The sequence below is a fragment of the Lagopus leucura genome, unplaced genomic scaffold, assembly GCF_019238085.1.
Source record: "Lagopus leucura isolate 7727_CA_CO unplaced genomic scaffold, USGS_WTPT01 Super-Scaffold_760, whole genome shotgun sequence".
Lineage (NCBI taxonomy): Eukaryota > Metazoa > Chordata > Aves > Galliformes > Phasianidae > Lagopus > Lagopus leucura.
The window spans coordinates 11,965,409-11,985,102 of NW_024962257.1; the positions used below are offsets into that span (position 1 = coordinate 11,965,409).

General features: G+C 52.2%; 1 protein-coding gene across 4 annotated transcripts; it reads left to right on the forward strand.

Annotated features, from left to right (window-relative positions):
* The first annotated feature begins 1,803 nt into the window (after positions 1-1,803).
* PGAP6 (post-glycosylphosphatidylinositol attachment to proteins 6) lies at positions 1,804-19,689 on the forward strand. 4 transcript variants are annotated; one of them, XM_042864144.1, is made up of 14 exons: positions 2,027-4,410; positions 5,495-5,618; positions 6,730-6,911; positions 7,915-8,122; positions 8,213-8,346; positions 8,728-8,993; positions 9,962-10,260; positions 11,033-11,126; positions 12,024-12,147; positions 12,924-13,060; positions 14,533-14,711; positions 15,176-15,322; positions 15,784-15,900; positions 16,314-19,689. In XM_042864144.1, exons 2-14 carry the CDS (start codon positions 5,598-5,600, stop codon positions 16,608-16,610), a joined length of 2,205 nt encoding a protein of 734 aa, XP_042720078.1. In that variant the 5' UTR covers positions 2,027-4,410; positions 5,495-5,597; the 3' UTR covers positions 16,611-19,689. The 4 variants fall into 4 exon arrangements, with proteins under 4 accessions (XP_042720081.1, XP_042720078.1, XP_042720077.1 ...); XM_042864147.1 differs by lacking the exons at positions 2,027-4,410; positions 5,495-5,618 and adding an exon at positions 1,804-1,950; XM_042864143.1 differs by having other exon boundaries at positions 2,027-5,618.
* Positions 19,690-19,694: the final 5 nt, after the last annotated feature.

A 19,694-nucleotide genomic window follows, 5' to 3' on the forward strand; every position in this document is an offset into this window, starting at 1 on the left:
AGTATACAGCTCTCAGGTTTTTGATCCGTGTTCCTGAGATGCAGCTCTTCATTATAATCTTCCTTTCTAGATCCTGTGTCACTGTGATTTCACTTAGGCAACGAGCTGCAAGGCAGACATAACACAGCCAGGCTGTAGCTGGAGGGGGATGGAGAATAGGGTTTCCCACCCAGCTCTGCTTTTTTGACTGTTTGTACCAGAACCAGACAAACAGGGCTACGGGAGCAGGCTGTGCCAGCTCTGTGCTCTCTGCTTATGGCCAGGAGGAGCCCAGCAATGGATTTATGGAAAGCACTACAACAAAATGTGCAGCTGCTTAGTCAGGAAGATTTTATGCCTCCTTCAACAGCTGAGTGTCTTTTTTTTAATAGTAGAAGTGTATTTACCAAAATTCATGGGTCAGCATTGTTAAAGCTCCATGGATTGAATTTGGACAGGTCACCATTACTTATTTTTCCAGATCATACCTTCAGACAGGGATGTTTGCAGCACAGGTATCACTGCTGCTGGGTTATCTGCCTGGGAAAAACACGGCAAAAATCATCACAAACTCCAGTGAAACCCCCAGTAGACTCTTACCCACACCAATTAGCAAACTGCAGATGTAGCCCATGCATGAGATTTGCAGGGGTTTTAATGGTAAACAAGGAAGATAAAGAATTTCTGTTGGTTCATTAAACAAAAAAAACATTCTTGGAATTCTTGACGTTCTCTTTGAGGCAGAACAAAAGTGAGATCGTGTCCTTGCTTTGAAGGCCAACCCTACTTGTGACAATAGGACAATTCCTCTATGCAGGATGGGCTACAAAAGATGCCGCTGACCTCAGGAGCACACAGGCTCTGAGGTGCGATTGAGCCAGGGTGAGCCTGTGGGGAAAGGGGATTTTTTCAGCCTTGGTACACACAGGTTACTGGCAAGAGGTCAGCAGCCCGTTCCCTGCGCACACAGCGGCTGGGGCAACAATTACTGTGAGTGGTGTGTACCTCCCGGTGTCACTGCAGGGGCTCTGAGGTACAGAGGCAGAGCTGTCACAGGGTGGGGGGGCCGTTTGCCACGTCCCAGCACCCGAAGATGTTGGCGAGCTGCGAGTCCTTTGTTTGCCCAGCTTTGCCGTTCCCGGTGCAGAGAAGCAGGGCAGGGTCAGCGAGCAGCCGCTGCGAGCCCCGGGCAGCGCAGGGAGGGCGGCCGGAGGTGAGCCAGCATCGGGCCCGCGTGCGGCCGCACCAGGGAGCGGGCAGCATTCGAGGACTCCGGGAGAGGCTCGGAGCAATGCCGAGGCTGTGAGCCCGTCCCACGTCACCCTCCTGGGGTCTCGGGAGCCGCCAGGGTGCCGGGGGGACGCGCCAGGACCGCGTGAGCTCTGCGTCCGTGGGTTCCCCGGGTTATCCGCGGGCCCTGGCGCGCAGTCAGGGCTCCAGGACTCCCCAAAGCTCATCATCCCGAGCGCCGTCCCACCACGAGGGCCGCTCCCTGATTCATCCCGGCGCTCCCTGACGGCCCGGACCTCCCAGCCGCCGGCGAAACATCGCGCACCGGCTGAGCTCCGGCCGTCCCGGGGGCGGAGCGGGGCGGGGCGGCGGCAGCGGAAGCGGGAGGCGGCGGCGGCGGCGGCGGCGGCGATGGCGCTGTGGGGCGGGCGGCGGGCGGCCATGGCGCGGGGAGCCGGCCCGGCGCTGCGCCTGCTGCTGCCGCTGCTGCAGCTCCTGGCGCTGCCCGCGGGGCGCGGCAACCGCACCGGCGCCGGTAAGTGCGGGCTGGGGGGGCCGGCCGGAGCCGTCCGTCCGGGAGACGCGGGGTCGGCGATGCCTGTCCCGGATCGCGGCCACGAAGGTCGGTTTGGGTCCCCGCCGCGCTGCCTCCAGCCCGAGGCCGCCGGCCATGGAGCCTCGCATCCCTCTGCGGCCGCATCGTGGCACGAGGAGGGGGCGAAGTTTAATTGGGGCACCGCGGCAAGGAGGTCCGGGAGCCCCGCTGGTGCTCCGGGACGCGGTCTGCGTGTGGCACTTGGGGCAGGATGAAGCCCGGGCTGTGCACGGCAGCGGGACAGGGCTGGGATGTGTGTGATGGATGGGCCTCGGAGGCACGCTGAAGGTCCGGCAGGGCCGAGCCTTACTTCACAGTGGGCAGAAAGCTGTGTGGAGTACAGTGTGAGGGCTGCTGAGATCCCTGAGCTCGGAGCCGGGAGCTGCTGGGAGCTGCTGAGCTTTATGCTCTATGAACTGTCGTCTGTGCTCAGCAGAGCAGTGCTGTGCACCTTCTGGGCCAGGCTGGTTCCTCCTGGAGACACTGGGGATCAAGCCTGGGTGGATCGAAGGGCTGCAGCATCTCTCCTATGGAGGCAGGCTGAGAGCTGGGTTTGTTCTGCCCAGAGGTGAGAAGGCTGCAGGGAAACCTCAGTGTGGCCTCCCAGTGCTTGAGGAGAGCTTGTAAGCAAGAGAGGGACTGACTTTACGTGGCTTGATAGTGATAGGAGAATGGCTTTAAACTGAAAGAGCAGAGATTTAGGTGAGATTTTAGGAAGAAATTCTTCACTCAGAGGTGCTGAGGCCCTGGCACTGCTGTCCAGACAGCTGTGGGTGCACCATCTGGGATGCACGGAGGACCAGGCACTGGTCCCTGCACAGCCTGCTCTGGTGAGGGGCAGCCAGCCCATAGCACGGGGGTTGGAACTAGATGATCCTTCAAGGTCCTCTCCAACCCAAGCCATCCTATGACTCTTTTTTCCCCTCTGTGTGTGGTGGTTATTCTGTTTCACAGGTGATGTGTTGGGGTGGATGGGCAGAAGCGTGCTCCGAGTGGGCTGGAAGCAGGTGCAGTGGTTTTGGAGGTGCAAGGGCTGCTCTTCGGGGCAGTGAGCCCGGGGCTCCCGCTGTGTGCATGGCAGGGGCTCTGCTGGGTACCTGTGCTTCTCAAGGGCTGTGCCTTGTCCTGTGGAGAGCCAGCAGCTGATTGTGGTGCTGGAGAAGTGTGGTTGTTTGCTCTCTTCACCCTGATGTGGAGGTAGGTGTATGTAACTGTGGTTATCAGCTGCTGAGAGTGGTTATCATGCTGTGCTTCAAATAGCCTGCTCGGGGAGCTGCTGGCGCCAGGGTGAGATGTTGCTTTGCCCCAGGCCAGCCCTGCTCTGGCATCCTGCTCGGTGGGTTCCCTGCCCTCAGGAACCTCCCCTGTCTTCAAGGTGTGATATTGGGTTCTTCTCCGCGTCATCCTGCCAGATCAGGGGAATGCCACATTGGGTCTGAGAGCTGTTAAGGATCTGGTCCTCCTGAGAGGAGTAAAGAGTCCTGGGATAGATAAAGATGGGGTTTTGACATGGGTTACGTTATAAACAGCATGAAAAAACCTGCCACAGCCATCTCTTGTCTTGAGGCAGATTGATGTAGCTGAGTACAGTTTGTGTCGCTGTACTGAGGGTTTTCTTGCACTCTATGTCCCTTTAGAACTGCTGCTTGACCTAAGCTCTGCGCAGGGTTGAGCCTGCTGGCTTGTGAAGTGCTGGCTCTTCTAAAGCCCCAGAGATGCTTGCATCTGCTCTGAAACTGGGACCTTGTCCTTTTCATGGGGAGCTCTGAAACCAGCAGTTAACATGTCTGGAAGTAGAGTGAGATAATCTTTGGATGAACAAATCCAAGCTGTCGCAGGTGGTTCTTTATTCAGAAATTCAAAGAATTTCTGTGCATCTGTGATTCTCCTCATGTTTTGTTTGTTTTCTTAAAATCTTTTCTGCTTTTTGCATCATCTGTTTGAAACTTTTAGAAGGAAGCTGTTGTTCAGTGTCAGATTATGTTGTTTCCATCCTTTCCCACAGGGGTTTCACAACTGCCTTGTTCAGTTCAAAGAGCTGCGAGCATTTCTGGACCGTCAGGTCTGACTCCCCAGGTGTTGCTGTGCTTCTGAAGAGTGTGCAGAACAGGGCAGAAACAGGCACATACAGAGCACAGCAATATTCGAATGCATGCTCAATGCAAACAGGGAGCGGGAGCACATGCCTCACTTGCACATGACCTGTCTTTCTGGCTTTTCTCTACTAATAATCTGTTTTATCTGCGTGTAGCATTTCCTTCTCAACCCAGGCTGAGGGTGAAGCGGGAATCAATTCATCTTGTTTCCTGGATGCCCAGCATAGCAAAGCCTGTGAGTGGAGCACTGGTAGGTTCTCTCCAAGCAGAGCTGTGCCTTTGAACTTTGCCCACGCTGCAGGCTCAGGTGTTCACCTTGTCAGCTGTCACATGCTGTGCCTGGGTCTGTGCCATTCCCTTGGGCTGTAACTGCTGCTCACCTCAGTGAGTATAACTGACCCATCCTTAATATGACCCACGTTTGACTTCTTCATTTTGCAGCCTGCCAGCCCTCTACTCCTCTCTAAAAAGCCTCATAAGTTATTCTTCTGCTTCTATGGCCCTTTGAAGGTGAGGAGCTGCTGATGGGTGCTGTTGGCCATGCAGAGCGTGTCTGGAGAGCTGAAGCAGGTTTTATTGGGTGCTGGCAGAACAGTTCATCCCCGATCAGGCTGTCCAGTGTGACCTTTGGGCAGGACCACGGCTGTCCAGGCTTTACTGCTCTCTTTGTCTACCCTTGGCTTGTGCTGGCACCCAAATGTCACCATGGACATCCAGAAATGAATATGCTGTGTGTATGCAGAGTGCCACTGGGTGCAAAAAAGCTGCTGATTAAAGGCTTCTCTCTTCTGTAGTTCCTATGCATGAAATAAGACAGGGTTTGTAGGAGAGCACAGCTGATTTCCTGCCTCCTTCTTGTCTGTAGGAGCCCATACACTGCACTGGCATCACATCTGCATTTGCTTGAAGGGTCCCTTCAGTGATATCTGCTCTTTACTGGCCCAGAGAGTGACCTAACCCTGCAAGGACTGCCCGTGTGCTGTGCTTTGCTCTGTGAGGAGTTTGTGCTGCCCTGTGCTGGGGTGCAGCTCACTCAGGTACCCTCGTGTGGCCCTGGGTGGGCTCTGATGCAGGACATCAGCTGGGGCAGCCAGTGGCTGTGGTGTTCTGCTAGCACCCTTTTCCTTGGAGAGTAAATCCTCCTGTTGACTTATTCTTTGACAGCAGTGAAAGCTGTGTGGCTGGTATTTCTTGCTTTCCTGTTTCCTCCTTTCTCAGTTGGGATTGCAATGTGCCTGGAGGCTTTAGCTTGGTAATTTGCCAAGAAATTAAACCCATTATGACTATTCCTGTCTCTTTGCAGTGCCGTGTGTTCAGGTCAGCATGCATCCTGCTCTGGGGCATGAATCGTATTTCCTGCTTGGATTAGTTTCCTCTTGGCACGAAGTACAACCCAAGGTTCTGCTCTTGCCTGAGGAGTGCTTTTTTCCACTTTTTCTGGCACTTCACTGAAACTCAGCTGTGTCCTGCGTGTTTCCACATGACCCTGAGCAGCATGAGCTGAAGACAAGCTACACAACACTTGCTGCTTTATTTTCTGATCAAATGGTTCTTCTGAGTCTGAGAGCTACCACAGTTTCTCTCCATTTCACAGAATTCCAGAGTAGACAAGGAGCATCGGGGAGGGCTGGGTAGAGATATGAAGGCAAATTCTTCACCTTGCTGACTGGGAAGAACCTCATTTGCTGGCGGACAAAATGACCTTGGCTCCATTCCTAGTACGGTTTTGCCCTGTACCCAATCCTGATATTACGTTTCTTCTCTATCCCTGATTGTGGTCTGGTTGATTTCTTGCTGACAGTGACAGCAGTGTAGTTCTGTGTGTGGAGTGATCTGCAGCCTGGGAGCGATCTGTAGGCATACCTGGGCAGAGGGATGGATGAAGGCTCTAGTTAGTCCTACGGCGCTTTTCACTGTTGTCCTTTTGCACAGTCACAGAATCACAGAATCACCCAGGTTGGAAGGGACCCCAAGGATCATGTAGTTCCAACCCCCCTGCCTAGCAGGGCCACCAAACATACACATTCAGATCAGGTTGCCCAGGACCCCGTCCAACCTGGCCTTAAACACGTCCAAGGACGGGGCATCCACAACCTCCCTGGGCAGCCCGTTCCAGGGCCTAACCACTCTCCTAGTAAAGAACTTCCCCCTAACATCCAACCTAAATCTTCCCTCCTTCAACTTGGATCCATTTCCCCTAGTCCTGCTGTTGTCAGCCCTTTTGAAGAGTTTACTCCCCTCCTGGGTGTAGGTTCCCTTCAGGTATTGATAGGCTGCAATGAGGTCACCCTGCAGCCTTCTCTTCTCCAGGCTGAACAAGCCCAACAGTCCTTACGCTGGGGCTGCTGTCGCTATTCCGGCAGCCTTGTTTCTAGGTAGGAATGTCTGTAAGGTTTATCTTTGAGAGCAAAGTTGTGTTTGCAGTGAGTGGATTTTCATTGTAGTGCGTGGTACAGGGAGACAGTGTGTTGTACAGAACATGTCTTAGCCAGTGAGCGCAAGTGCTCAGCAGAAACAGATCCAGACACAGCTCTTGCTGTCATCTTTACACCATGTTTTGTGGAGCTGGCTAAGGCTCTTCTAGTGCTCTCTGGCTGTAAGTGACAGTTTTGCAGTGGATCTGTGCAGCTGTTGCTACTCGGTCACATCTCATTCCTTGGGACCTCAGTAAATCACCAAGTGAATGTCTATTGGAACTGAGCTGAGAAATCAAGGACACAAGGGCTCCTCTCCAGTGGCCTTAGAATTCTTGTGTGCTCCCATGGGTGTCTGTAGCAGTGCAGCCCGCTCCCAGCCACCCCAGCAGCTGCTGTGCTCTCTCCCTTTCAGGCTCCCTGTTCGTCTCTGAGTATTTCTCACAGAGTGCACAGAGGCTGTCCTTCTACAGCTGGTATGGGAACGCCAAGGTCTTCCACTTCCACGTGCCAGAAGATACCGTGCTGCTTCGCTGGCTCCTGCAGGCATCCAGGGGGAAAGAACCTGAGTGCACCAGCATGGAGGTCACAGTGTATGTATGTCCCCTCACCAGTGTGTGCACATGCAGTCTTTCTTATCTTTCCTTTGTCCTTGTCACTCACGATTAGAGTTGTTTGTTCGCAGGAGGCTGTGAATTCGTTCACCAGTTGGAGCAAGCATCATTTCTTAATGTTATACTAGCACTGCATCTGTGGTTTTTAACCTGTTGGAGCATTTCATGTTACCAGTGGATCAAGGAGCTATCAAATGCAGTGTCTTAGAGAGCCCTTAGAAACACTGGAGAGAGCTTCACAGTGAGGCTGTTGTTGCTCTTCAGAAACAAAGGTGTTCCTGGACCTTTCTGTACCTGTTGGATCCTGTGCATGTTACCAGAGGATGTGGCAGAACTGCAGAGGGCTTGAGAGGATCCAAAGCAGTTGTGCTTTGTGCATCCCAGAAAGGTTAAATAAAAGCCTCCTGTATTACATAGCTGCCTACTTTTCTGGTATTTCCAATTTTGAGATACTTATCTTGAAAGCAAAAGCACTTGTGTTCTGAAGTCAGTCACAAAGATCTTCCTTGGTGAGTGTGTTTTAATCTGTCTGCCCTCCTTAGGAGAGGAAATAGGGAAGATGCAGATCTTAGCTATAAAAAGAAAGCTCTTAATTGACGGTTTAGCCTAGCTGGCTATACAGGGAATTTGCTGATGGTTATTTAAAAAAAAAAAAAAAAAGAAAAAGCAGTTTTGTATGGGGGCTTAACCTAAGTAAGTGTTACGGAAATGTGCTTTCAGGCTTGATGGAATGATGTAAATCCTTATCTTAATAAGCAGCCGAGTTAAATCAATCTCTGAATAAGTCCAAGATAAGGTAATGCCAGCCAGTCCTCACTGAATGAAGATGATGGCTCTGTGCTCCACTTAAAATGTGGGCTATTTCTAGCCTGCACCCTCTCTGATCTCAGGCCAACCTGGGTGTCTATTCATGAGTTCGTATTCCAGTGTATCTTGCGTGTGTATTTACATCCCTTCATTTATTTGGATTCTGGTTTCTCTTGAAGGCACTTTCGCTATGGAGCCCCTCCTGTCATTAATCCACTGGGCACTCATTTTCCTGCAAACGCAACCGTCCGTCCCTCCTATAACATCAGCATCACTCTGAGCAGCACTGTGCAAAACACCACCTTTGTGAACATCACTACCCCTGCTGCAGGAGACTGGTTCATTGCTGCACATCTCCCTGAGGCCGCTGGCAGAATTGAAGTGAAGGTAAGGGCTCTGATGAACATCTTATACAGCCAGCATACTCTGTCCAGTGTGTCTTGCCACATCTGACTGGTCTGCTCTCCCCTCCTGCAGGGTTTCTCCACTCCATGCACCTATATGTTTCAGGCAGATATGTTTGTGCTTAGACTCACTGATATGCCTGTTCTGGAGCCTGGTGTTGCCATGCCACAAACCATCGTCTCACCTGCTAAGCCACTGCATGTCAAGTGAGTGAGAGCAGCGGCTGGAAACACTTGGGGCTGTAGGTGGGAGGATCAGATTTCTCACTGGTGCTGCTTAGGGTAAGCCACTGTTGTTTCCATTCTGGATTGGAACTCGAGGCCCTTTAACCAGCTCCATGTGGCAGGGTGATGAGGTCCATATGGGCACCGCACGTGGGGGCCCTTCTCTGACTCTTTGCAGGTGGACTTAAAGATTTGGCTATGGGAATTTGTTAGCTCCTAGAGACCCCTGTCCTCAGAATGATATTCAGTGCAAATCAGGGCATTCTAGTTCTAGTCACAAAGCCACTGGGACTCTGTGGTGGGCTGTGGCTGCCCTTTGTTCAGAGTACAAATTGTGCAAGTTGCTGGTTCCTCTTCCTGCAGGGTTTTTGTTCCCAAGTACACTGCCAGAATGTGGTTTGAGCTTCGAAGCTGCGTGACAAGTGAGCGGAAAGCATGCGCTGTGCGGGTAGTGCTGGGCTCCATCACACTGCCACAGTCCTTCCAGAGGATCATCACTTGCACAGGGAATGTGAACTGCAGTGTAAGCCTGGATTCACTCCCTTGGGAGAAGTGGTTGCAGATCATGGTGGAGAGTCTTGGTACTGCCAATGCCAGTGTGTCACTGGAGATGCTGGCTTCTTTCACAGGTGAGCTTCCATTTCCTCTAGCTACGTGGGGGAGAGACTAGAGAGAATTTTGTGTCTGTTATGCTTGAGAAAGCAGTGTCTAGTTTAAAATCTGGCAGGGAGTGCATCTGCTCGAAATTACACTAGCCTCCATTGGTGTGTTGACTGTTTATTGGCCACAAACAGGCTTCAGACAGAAATCCATCTCATGGAGGTTTACTTAGGGTAATTTGGGTTGTAATGGCATGTCACAATTCCACGTGCCTCTGGAGGTCACAAGGTCCTGTGGCTGTCATAGGCACCTTTGTGTTGTCCTGTAACATGACAGTGATCCCAGTTTGAGGGTTGGAACCTTGGAGCTCAGCAGCTAGATGCATTTTTTAAAGAATTCTTTGACTAGGGCCTGGCACTGGCAGCTGAGGTGTGAGAGGGGCATTAGAGTCTCTGGGAACTACGGGTAGGCTCCAGCAGTGAAATCTAATTGTCGTGTTTGGCTCCAGTCACTGTAACTTGGTGTTTTGTGCCTGTAGCTGGTATTGAGTTAGCTTATCTCTTTCGCCTAGCCTTGCGTGCCCAGGGCTGAGAAACAACTAGAGCCTTTTTTGCAGCCTCTGGTTTTGGGACAGTGAAATGCTGTGCTCAGTCAATGCCTAGTGAATATTCCCTGTCTGCTGGGTACACTGATGTGTTATGATGGCATCTATTATCCCTTCTCTAGTTCCTCTGCTTCCCAGCTGTTTCTCAGCAGCTCCAGAATATTGTCACCCGCTGTACCGTTTGTCTGGCTTTTGTCAGTGTCCCACATTTGGATTCTAGGGTCTCCCTGGCAAAGATGGTGCCTTTCTGGGTCTGTAGCAAATTCTGAAGTGCTTGAACCAGCTGAAATACCCCACAGTGTGTGCTATAACATGAAGGTCTGAAGTTACTGGGGCCCTATTGAGGTGCTAGTCCTGACTGTGCTGATTCCTCTTCCTTTTTCTGCTTAACAGATTGTAGACCGGGAAGTACCAGTTCATTCCTTAACTTCAGCAGCCTAAACCAGAGCCAGGCTGGGAGTCCCACTGCATCTACAGGAATGGCTTTGCGCAACACTTCTGAGCAGAGGGGCTTCTGCCTCCAAAGTCAGCCTGTTGTTCGTGAGGACCTGGACGTGGTGTCTGTGCGGTACAGGCTGTTGAATGGTCCCAGCGTAGCCGTGTACTCCATCTCCCCAACCCTCCTCCTTCTCAACTTGAACAGTGGCATGGATAGCGGGGGTTCCCTTGTGGTGAATCTCCTGCTTAACAAGGTGCAGTAGGCTTCTTCGTGTGATTGTCTTCTCTTTTGCAGTCCTTGTCCCTCTTCCAGCTCCTGGGTAAATTCGAGAGGTTGTAGGTACCAGAGAGACTATTTTCCTTTCTTTCTTGATGTTGCAAAGCACTCTTGTCCTGTTTTTGATATTTACATTGTTTACTGCTTGCCAGTTCCAATTCAAATACCCCACCTCACTGGAACGTGGTGGTGGAGGAAATGGAGATGCAGCTGCTTTTCATCTCCTCCGTGGAAGCCTTGAGTGTTGCTGCCAGGAGAGCAGACTGATAGGGAAACCCAGGGATTTCCTATCTGAGTCACTGATTCACAGACTCCTTTGTTGGCACTTAGAAATTAGTTCTCTGAAAGCGTGTGCAGGAAGCTTGTTGCAAAGGCTAGTTAATGCCCTCCTGAGAGCTGGAGCACAGCTCAGCCCTGATGTCCATCTGCCTCCTATTTCTACCACCGTGAATTTGTGCTGAAGTGATGTGCTGGTGTAAATATTCCATCTGGGAGGCATTTCCAGCCATGCAGTCTCCCTGGGAAACATTTTCTCTGTACCTTTCAGCAAAAAAATACAATGCAGTGACAGGGCAGGGAGAGGTGAACGCAGGTTGGCCCAGAAAGAGCTGGGGAATTGACGGATGGCTTTGATCAGCAGGTTTTACTATCATCTGCTGCTCCCATAGATTGTGAGCAGCATGAGAGATCAATAGGTTGTGGGGGTGGCACTGAGGTGCTCTGATTGGGGTATTTTTCTGTTTGCACAGACGTCGCTGAGCCAGGCCAATGCCACTGTGGTTGCATGTGTGAGTGCTGCTTCGCCGGTGCTGTCTCTCAATACCACGCAGAACTGCAGCACAGGTATGAGAGCCACTGACAATCACCACGAGCTCAGCTACAGAATCTCAGGACTAAGCTTTAAGACCTTTGCTTTTAGGAGGTGCTAACTGACTCAAATCCTTTGTGTGATGTTTTGAGGCAGATTATTTTGGTCCAAGCCCTCCTAAGGCCGTCATCACTCAGTTCTGGCAAATGCCCTGAAGTATAAGGGTGCAGATGCTAGTCTGGAACCAGGAGCCAGGCTTCATCAATTATACCATAACTGTGGTTAGCAACTGAGTCTCTTGCAGCCTTCTTAGCAGGTTTGGGGCTAGTCAGGACCTTGCTGGTATGCAGAGAAGCTGAACACTGCATTGGAGAACTAGAATCATAGAATCATATCATAGAATGCCCTGTGTTGGAAAGAACCACAATGCTCATCCAACTCCAACCCCCTGCTGTGTGCAGGTCGCCAACCAGCAGACCAGGCTGCCCAAAGCCACATCCAGCCTGGCCTTGAATGCCTCCAGGGATGGGGCATCCACAGCCTCCTTGGGCAACCTGTTCCAGTGTGTCACCACCCTCCATGTGGAAAACTTCCTCCTAATATCTACCCTAAACCTCCCCTGTCTCGGTTTAAAACCATTTCCCCTTGTCCTATCACTGTCCACCCATGTAAGCAGCCATTCTCCCTCCTGTTCATATGCTCCTTTCAAATATTGGAAGGCCACAATGAGGCCTCCCCAGAGGAAAGCAAACAGGCTGTTCCATGTGCCTTGTGCTGTCCAGGCAGGTTCTTTCAACACCCCAGTGTCCTGGGAGGATGGGAGTAAGGAGCAGTAGGAATATCAGATTTCTGTGCAGCTGGTCTCAGCTGAGGATTGCTGCTGGCCCTTCTCCCCAAGTTCTGGCATATCACAGCACTCTCTTCTCTTCAAGCTTTCTTCCAGGGCTACCCTCTGAGTCTGAGCACGTCCTCTGCGGAAGCAATGCTGATTGTCCTGTACCCACAGACAGATGACTGGTTCCTTTCCTTACAGCTCATCTGCCCGAAGGGCCAGAGGTGAGTCTGGTGTGTTATCCAGCCTTGAGGCTGAGGCAAAGCACTGTACCTCCTGGTCTTGCTGCCCTTGTCTCACATAAACAAAACGAAATGCCTCCCACTGTCCTGCCTTCTGCTGCAGGCTCAATACATGTGGTAGCAGTAAAGCAGTGGCTACAGAGAGGAAGGAGAGAGGTAAGTGACAGTGCTGCTCTCTGATAAGCCCTCAAGCAGCTTGTCTGGTGTGACCTGCTGTGTCTCACGCTGACTGCATGTGGGTGGCAGAGTCTGCTTGGATGAGCTTTCCCAGATGCGTGTTGAGGTGATAAGTTGGAGAGAGCAGTGTTGTAAATCAGAATGCTGTTACTTCCTCAAGGGGTCTTTGAAATGCATGCAGTTGCTCTCATAGTCAAGCATTTTGTGTTCCTGTGATTCATCTGTGTAAGAAGCCAAGCATGCTCTGTACAATGATGCTGGAAATTGATGGGTCTGAGGGCCGGTCATGAGAATCTGAGACTGTTATAGCAGTCTGTGGAAGAGTTGAGGCCTGCCTGTACATGGGTTGGCAGTCTGAGTAGAGAAGGAGCCTCTCCTCTTGGGAGCGATGAAGCAGATCCACAGCTGGCTGTGGTGTGAGGGTCCCTCTGCTGAAATAAGAGAGAGCTCATGTGAGTTGGAGCAGCCTGATGGCAGGGCACAGTGAGACCAGGAACTTTCAGAACCCCTCAAGCAGAGTATTCCTGTGGCACAAGGGTGCCCAGAATGGCCAGGGTACCAACAGCCTGTTTTCATTGCAGTGAATGTAACACCGCAGAAGCCAAAGTGACTGTGATAGCATACCTCACCCCCTGCTTCAATGACTGTGGGCCGTATGGACAGTGCAGCCTCCTGAGAAGACACGGCTACCTCTATGCTGGCTGCAGCTGTAAAGCTGGTGAGTGCACTTTCCTATGAGGCCTTGCTATCTTCCCCCAAGGGAAGGCCACATTCTTCCATGTTGTTGTTTAAATAGCAGAGCCAGGACTGTCACAGCTGTCACAAACAACGTGGAATCACAGTGCCTGCCCAAAGTGCCCTCTGAACCAGTGATGCCCTCTATGGGCAGTGTCCTGATTTCCCTGAGGAGTGTCAGATTCTGGGAAGCACCACATGGGGAACAGTAAATCAGGCTGAAGACAACTTTCAGCTGAATGATAGTTTTACTTCCAGCTTTGAGTCCCCAATGGCCTTGAGAGGTGCTTCTGAGCATCCCCAAAGAGATCAGGATGCTGGCAGGGCTGCCTGAAAGTGTCAGCATCAGAGCCTACGTCTCTCAGGGCAGTTTATTACGTAGTGTCCTGGTACAGGATGTGATGAGACAGGCTGGCAATCTCTGTGATTTGCTGTGGTGCTCTGTCTCATGCCAAGAGCCACGATGCAAGCCAACCCTTATGCTCAGAGGTGCCCCTGGAGGAGGCACATTTGTGTCAGCTGCTAATTATAATGAGATGAGAGAACTGGGCAGGAGTCACTAGCTAAGGGAAGATGATAGCTGTTCTGTGCCTGGATGGATCCTTGTATCTGTTCTTAGCAGAAGGGCAAGGTGAAACGTGGTTCACTGTTGCTTTGGACGTGATCCAGGACGCCCTTGCTGTCTTCTGCAGTTCTGCTGCTAGGCTTGGATTGTGACAGAGAATGACATCCTAATTTCCTCAAAGCGTGCCATGTTCTGGGAAGCATACAGCACCCCAGGGGAAGTGAGGAATCAGGCTGAGGACAGCTTTCTGCTGAATCACTTGGAGCAAAATGCCCCAGCTGAATTTTCATGACCCAGAAATAAACTGAAAGAGAGCAGCCTCCTGTGGGCTCTGCAGGGACAGCAGGGGGAAGGGGACAGAGCTGCTGGGTTTGTTTCTCGTGGCACTGTGATGGGATGGATTCTACTCTTCGCTCTTCTTGATGACTGCGGAGTGCCTGCATGTGCCCAGGTTGCCCTGTGAGTGACCTTTCTCCAAAAGGAGGGCATGGGCATCCTAATCTTGAATAAAAAGAAAATTAAAAAAATTAAAGTGGCTAACTGAGCATATTAGCAAGCAGGGCTGCTGCAGCAGAGCACGGTAGACAGCAATTGCAAACATCCAAACAAGTCAGCTGCTTAGTGTAAACACTGTTGGGGTCCTCAGTGAAACAGCAGTCTGTCTGCGAGCTGCCCCAGATGCTGGGTGTCTGATGGGCTCCCAGAGGGGCACAGCTGTTTGTCCTTCCTCCTCCTGATGTATCGCCTTCTAGGGTAGTGGAGACAAGGCTCGGGGTATTTCTGGGGTGAGAACACCTTCTTTTGAGGTCTTCCAGGCTCCTGCTGCATTCTGCAGGAGTACGGGGTGGGGCATGAGATCCAAGATCCACACAGGCCTCTCTGCTCTGCAGGTTGGAGCGGGTGGAGCTGCACAGACGATACCAAGGCCCAGTCTGTTGGTGCACAGAACCTGGCCACCCTCCTGCTCACGCTGAGTAACCTCATGTTCCTGCCAGCCATAGCGGTTGCTGTTTATCGGTACTACCTGGTGGAGGCCTCTGTCTACACCTACACCATGTTCTTCTCCACGGTAGGGATTAACTTGTCTCAGGCCCTCTGCCAGTTCCCCCTTAGCATCAGGAATTTGGGGAGCATTGAGTCTAATGCTTGCTGCGTCGGACTGAAGGCTTTGGTGGAGCAGTCCATCCTGGAGCTCCACAAGATCCTTCTAGGATCGTTGGACATGCACCTCCATGGTCGTGTCCCGCCCCTTCAGAGCTTGGATGAAGAGTTATTGGCACTGGGTTGTTCCACCCACGCTGCAGGTGCTCCCATGTAGGAGTAGACTCCAGGGAACTGAAGTGGGAACCCAGCACAACGCTGGGAGGGTACGGATTGATGGCTGCTCTCCAGCTGCCTTCTGCAATGCTGTGCTGGTTTAGTGGAGCTTCCTGGGGATGCTGCCAGGTGGGATCCTGGCTACCATTCTTCTGCTTCTTTACATAAAGCCGTGTGGTGGTGCTGGATTCATGTTAGCCTTTGCTTTTCTTCCAGTTCTACCATGCGTGTGACCAGCCAGGCATCGCAGTGATGTGCATTATGGACTACGACACACTGCAGTACTGTGACTTCTTGGGCTCTGTGGTGTCCATCTGGGTGACGATTCTGTGCATGTCCCGGGTGAAGAAAATTCTGAAATACGTGAGTGCAGGATTTCATTGTGGGTACTCTTGCGCTGCAGGGCCAGGCGCGGCCGCAGGTGGCCATGCTGTGCCCTCTTGTGGCAGCACTTCGGTAACACAGCACTGCAGCAGCTCCTGCAGCTCCTCTGCTGCTTGCTAGGTTCCCTAGGTAGCCCGTCTAGGTAACAAGACTGTGATCCAATGCCACTCTAATTTTTAACCCAGTGTTGTTTTATCCTAGGACCTTGTGTTGTGAACCTGAATGCTTGTTTGTAGGTACTGGGCCCTGAAGGGGCTGAGGTGAAAGATTTGTGGATCCTCTAGTTTCTCCTTCTAAAGGCAGTGCTCCTGAATCGTGCATGCACGCAGGACTGGGCCAACCAGGCAGTAAAATTCTCCCTGTCTTAGGGCTTTGGCATGGCCAGCCGTGCAGCGGCAGAGGATAAGCTGCTGATGTTAGTGGTGTTCTCTCATTCATAGGTTCTTTTTGTCCTGGGGTCACTGCTAATCGCCATGTCCCTGCAGCTGGATCGCAGAGGGGTGTGGAACATGATGGGTCCCTGCCTGTTTGCCCTCATCATCATGATCTCAGCATGGGTAAGTAATGACAGCCAGATAACCTGCTGCCCTTTGATCCCCTCCAGAGAAAACGGTGGCAGAGAAAATGCCAACCCATCAAACACAGACCTGATTTTCTTGAAACACCCTAATGAACAGAGTGCAGGACAAGGAATTTACCTCCCATCCTTCCAGTATCCCCTGCTTATGGGTCCCTGCAGCTACAGCTCCACTTCAGATTGCACTGGTGGCCAGAGTGTCATGTCAGAATGGTTGGTTGTTGCCTATGCCCTGGATAGGAACTGTGGTATCAGCATTGCCCTCTGCCTGCTGGGTTTTGGTGCCACATCTGGATGTGGGGTCTTGCACATGAGCCCAAGATGGAGGGAGACTGAATTTTTCCAGAGCTGTATCTCTTGCTATGAAACCCTTCTGTGCTTTCACACCTCCAGGTTTACCACGGAGTGAAGCGCAGGCACTGCTACCCCTCCTCGTGGAAGCGATGGGTTTTCTACCTCCTCCCAGGGATCACCTTGGCTTTCATCGCCATCTCAGTATATGCGTTCATGGAAACCAATGAGAACTATTACTACACTCACAGCATCTGGCACGTGCTGGTGGCTGGCAGTGTTGCTTTCCTGCTTCCACCTCGGGACAAGCATAAGAAGCCCTGGGCCTGGTCACAGAAGCTCACATGTCGCTACCAGATCTGCCAGAATGACCGTGAGGAGCTCTATGCTGTCACCTGAACTGCTTGGCTCCATGTCCCAGAGGTGAAGGGCTGGTAAGGTTGCTCTTTGCCAGGCCAGCCTGGGCTGCCCCTCTGTAGCGCACTGGCCTATCTTACGTGCTCGTTCACTGTCTGGGGCAGCACAGATATCTAGACTGGATTTAAAGATGAAGACGGTGGGCTTGTCTTGTGAAGGCAGGTTTGAGGCCCCCTCCGCTTTTCTGCTGGGATGGGGCAGGCTCTTCGTGGTTCCAAATCAAGGAGTAGCCTGCCCACCACCTCCCCCATGGCCCTGGGGGAAATTGCCAACCCATCTTCCCTCTCTACTGTATCAATAAGGCTTGGGTTCAGCCCGTGCTGCCCTGGAGCCAGAGGCTGCAGGACTCTTCCCTGCATTCACTCTCTTAGCAGAGGTCTGTGGGACAGAGATTTCCCCTGCTATCCTGCAATCAAAATTTGCTTTGTCAAGAGAAGAACAGAATTCTTCTGCCCCTGACCTAGAGGTAGATGCTTTTGAGTGCTCTTGGTGCTAAAAGGGAGGGAGCTGATCTCAGCATGCCCTGGGTCCTTGGTTGCTGTATGCTATGTGAGTCTAGAGCCCCTCTCTAGATGGTGCCCCTCAGGTGATGCTGCTCTTACCTAGTCCTGATTCTGGAGGGGATGAACAAGACCTGAACTTGGGCCCTAACTTCAGGATCAGACTTGCCAAAAATGTGAAAAAATTGTGGGCATATGCAAGAGCATCAGAAGCGTCTGCCTCAGAACTGTGAAACACATAGCAGTGCAAGTTTAGTCTGAGGGTTTTTTTGTCCCTTTTAGTACATCTGGAAGGAGCTAGGCTACACTACAGTTCCCCTTCCTCTCTTCATGTTCAGGCATTTACTGTCTTCCTTTCTTTTGTGGGTGCAGCAGCTCTGCCCAGCTAACAGAGGTGGCAGTGTCTCTCAGGACTCAGCGTGGTTGGTGGTGGGCTGTGGCACTTCACTTGCAAGTTAAAATAGTTACACTACTCCCAGTTCCTGCACCTTTGGACAGCAAGAGTTCACTCTGTATCTGTGTTGGGGTCAAACTGTGCTGAGCTGGAACTCAGGGTCTAGAGCAGCTCCAGTTTGAAAGCATGCTTCAGTCCTGCAGTCATCTGAGCACAGTATGGTCTTATGGCAGGTTTGTTAACATGTGCTTTGAATGTGGGCTGCACTCAGAACCTTTCCTGTGCTCGCACACAGCATCACGTTGGAGCTGTGCCACCCCTGAGCTCAGCCAGTTGGGCTGAGAGGCTGAGAGTGCTGCAGCCACAGGTGCTCTCAGGCCATTGGCAGTGTCTCAGTCCTTCCAAGGGCCACCTCCATGAACTCCCAAGGTAGCTTTAGTCACTTTGGGTTCATCTGTCTCACCTTAGCCTTACTGGAGGGCACTCAGATGTAAGAAAGCAAGACCAGAAACAGAATTGGCAATTAGGAAAGTAGTCTTTGCCCATCCTTATTACATAGATAAGGGCTCAAATACATGGTTCCCTGCCTGTTTATTCCAGCCATGGAGGATGGCTGAGGGAGAACAGCTTAGGACTGCACATTAGGACTCCTTTCTATGCTAGAGTTAAGATAGTGAAGATGCTGTGTGTTTTTGTTGCAGCCTGTGGTCTGGCTCTCTGCAAGCTGACTAATTTCCAGACACCTGTGGCCCCAGTAATTGGTGCATATCCTCCCACTCTGGGATCAAACACCACATGTGTGGTATTTAATCTTTCTAATTGGGGAAGGTGAAGGTTCACACTGCATTGCTCCTGTCTGGTGTGCGTACTGCTCAGAACTGATCTGCAAAGCCAGCTATCCTTTGGGAAGGAAAGAGCTAGTAACAAAGGATAACACTCCCAAGTTCATAGGAAACATTTATTTCTTTGCTTTCAATAGCAGCCAGCATTCTGCTCAGCTCTGCACTTTAACTTCTTGCAATTAATCCAGTCTTCGCCTAATTAATCTGCCTGTTAATCCAGCCTCTGCCTTTGCACCAGGGAAGGAACAGCCCCAGGCACCAGCACATGCTGGGGGTGCCCAGCTGGAAAGGCCCCTGGGGGTCCTGGTGGACAGGGGGTTGAACAGCAGTCAGCAGTGCGTCCATGCCACTAAGAAAGCTGACAGTTCTTGGCTTCATCAGGCGAGTAGCACCAGCAGGTGCAGAGAAACGATCATTGCCCTCTGCTCAGCATTGATGAGGTTGTGCCTGGAGTGTGGCATCCAGTTCTGGGTCTCCCAGTGCAACAGAGCTCTGGGTGTACTGGAGAGAGTCCAGTGACAAGCCACCAAGAGGCCGAAAGGACTGCAGCACCTCTCCTAGGAGGAGAGGATGAGAGCTGGGCTGTGCAGCTGGGGCAGGCTCAGGGGATCTCATCCCTGCCCATAACTACCCGAAGAGGGGGCACAAAGAGGACGCAGCCGGGCTCCTCTCAGCGACGGCTCTGGGCACAACCCGGAGCACAGCAGTTATCCCCGCCCAGCGGGCAGCGCTGCCGCGCCGTGCGGTGCCGGAGCCCTGGCGCAGGCTGCCCAGAGGCTGCGGGGTCTCCTCCTTGGAGCTGCGCCCTGCTCTGGGCGGCTCTGCTGGGGCAGCGCTGTGCCAGAGCGACCCCGCGGTGCCTCCAACCTCAGCCGTGCGGCGACTGCGGCGATGCAGCCTTCCGCAGCGCCTGCCTGCAGGTGCTCAGGGCCACCCCCCATCCCACTGTGTTTCACGAACACACACAAGGCTCCGGTCCCCTTCCCTGCGCGTTCCGTCCACGCCCCGTGCGCACCGGGTGCCCGCAGCCTCGCGCCCGGCCGTGCTGCGCCGCCCGACTGAAGCAATAATCCTCCAGCCCGTGGTGCGGCACCGCGCTGCGTGCGGAGCTGGAGCCGCGTTGGCCGGGAGGGCTTTTACCTTCTTTATTTCGGGTCAAGTCGGAGGAAATCCGATGTCGGTTTTTTTGGGTTGTTGGTTTTGTGGTTTTTGTTTTTTGGGGTTTTTTTTCTTCCTTCGCTGTTCATACTTGTGATTATTTTATACGGTAAATTTTAAAGCTTCTGATTTTATAATTTAATAAACGTAATGGTATTTGAGGGCAAGCTGG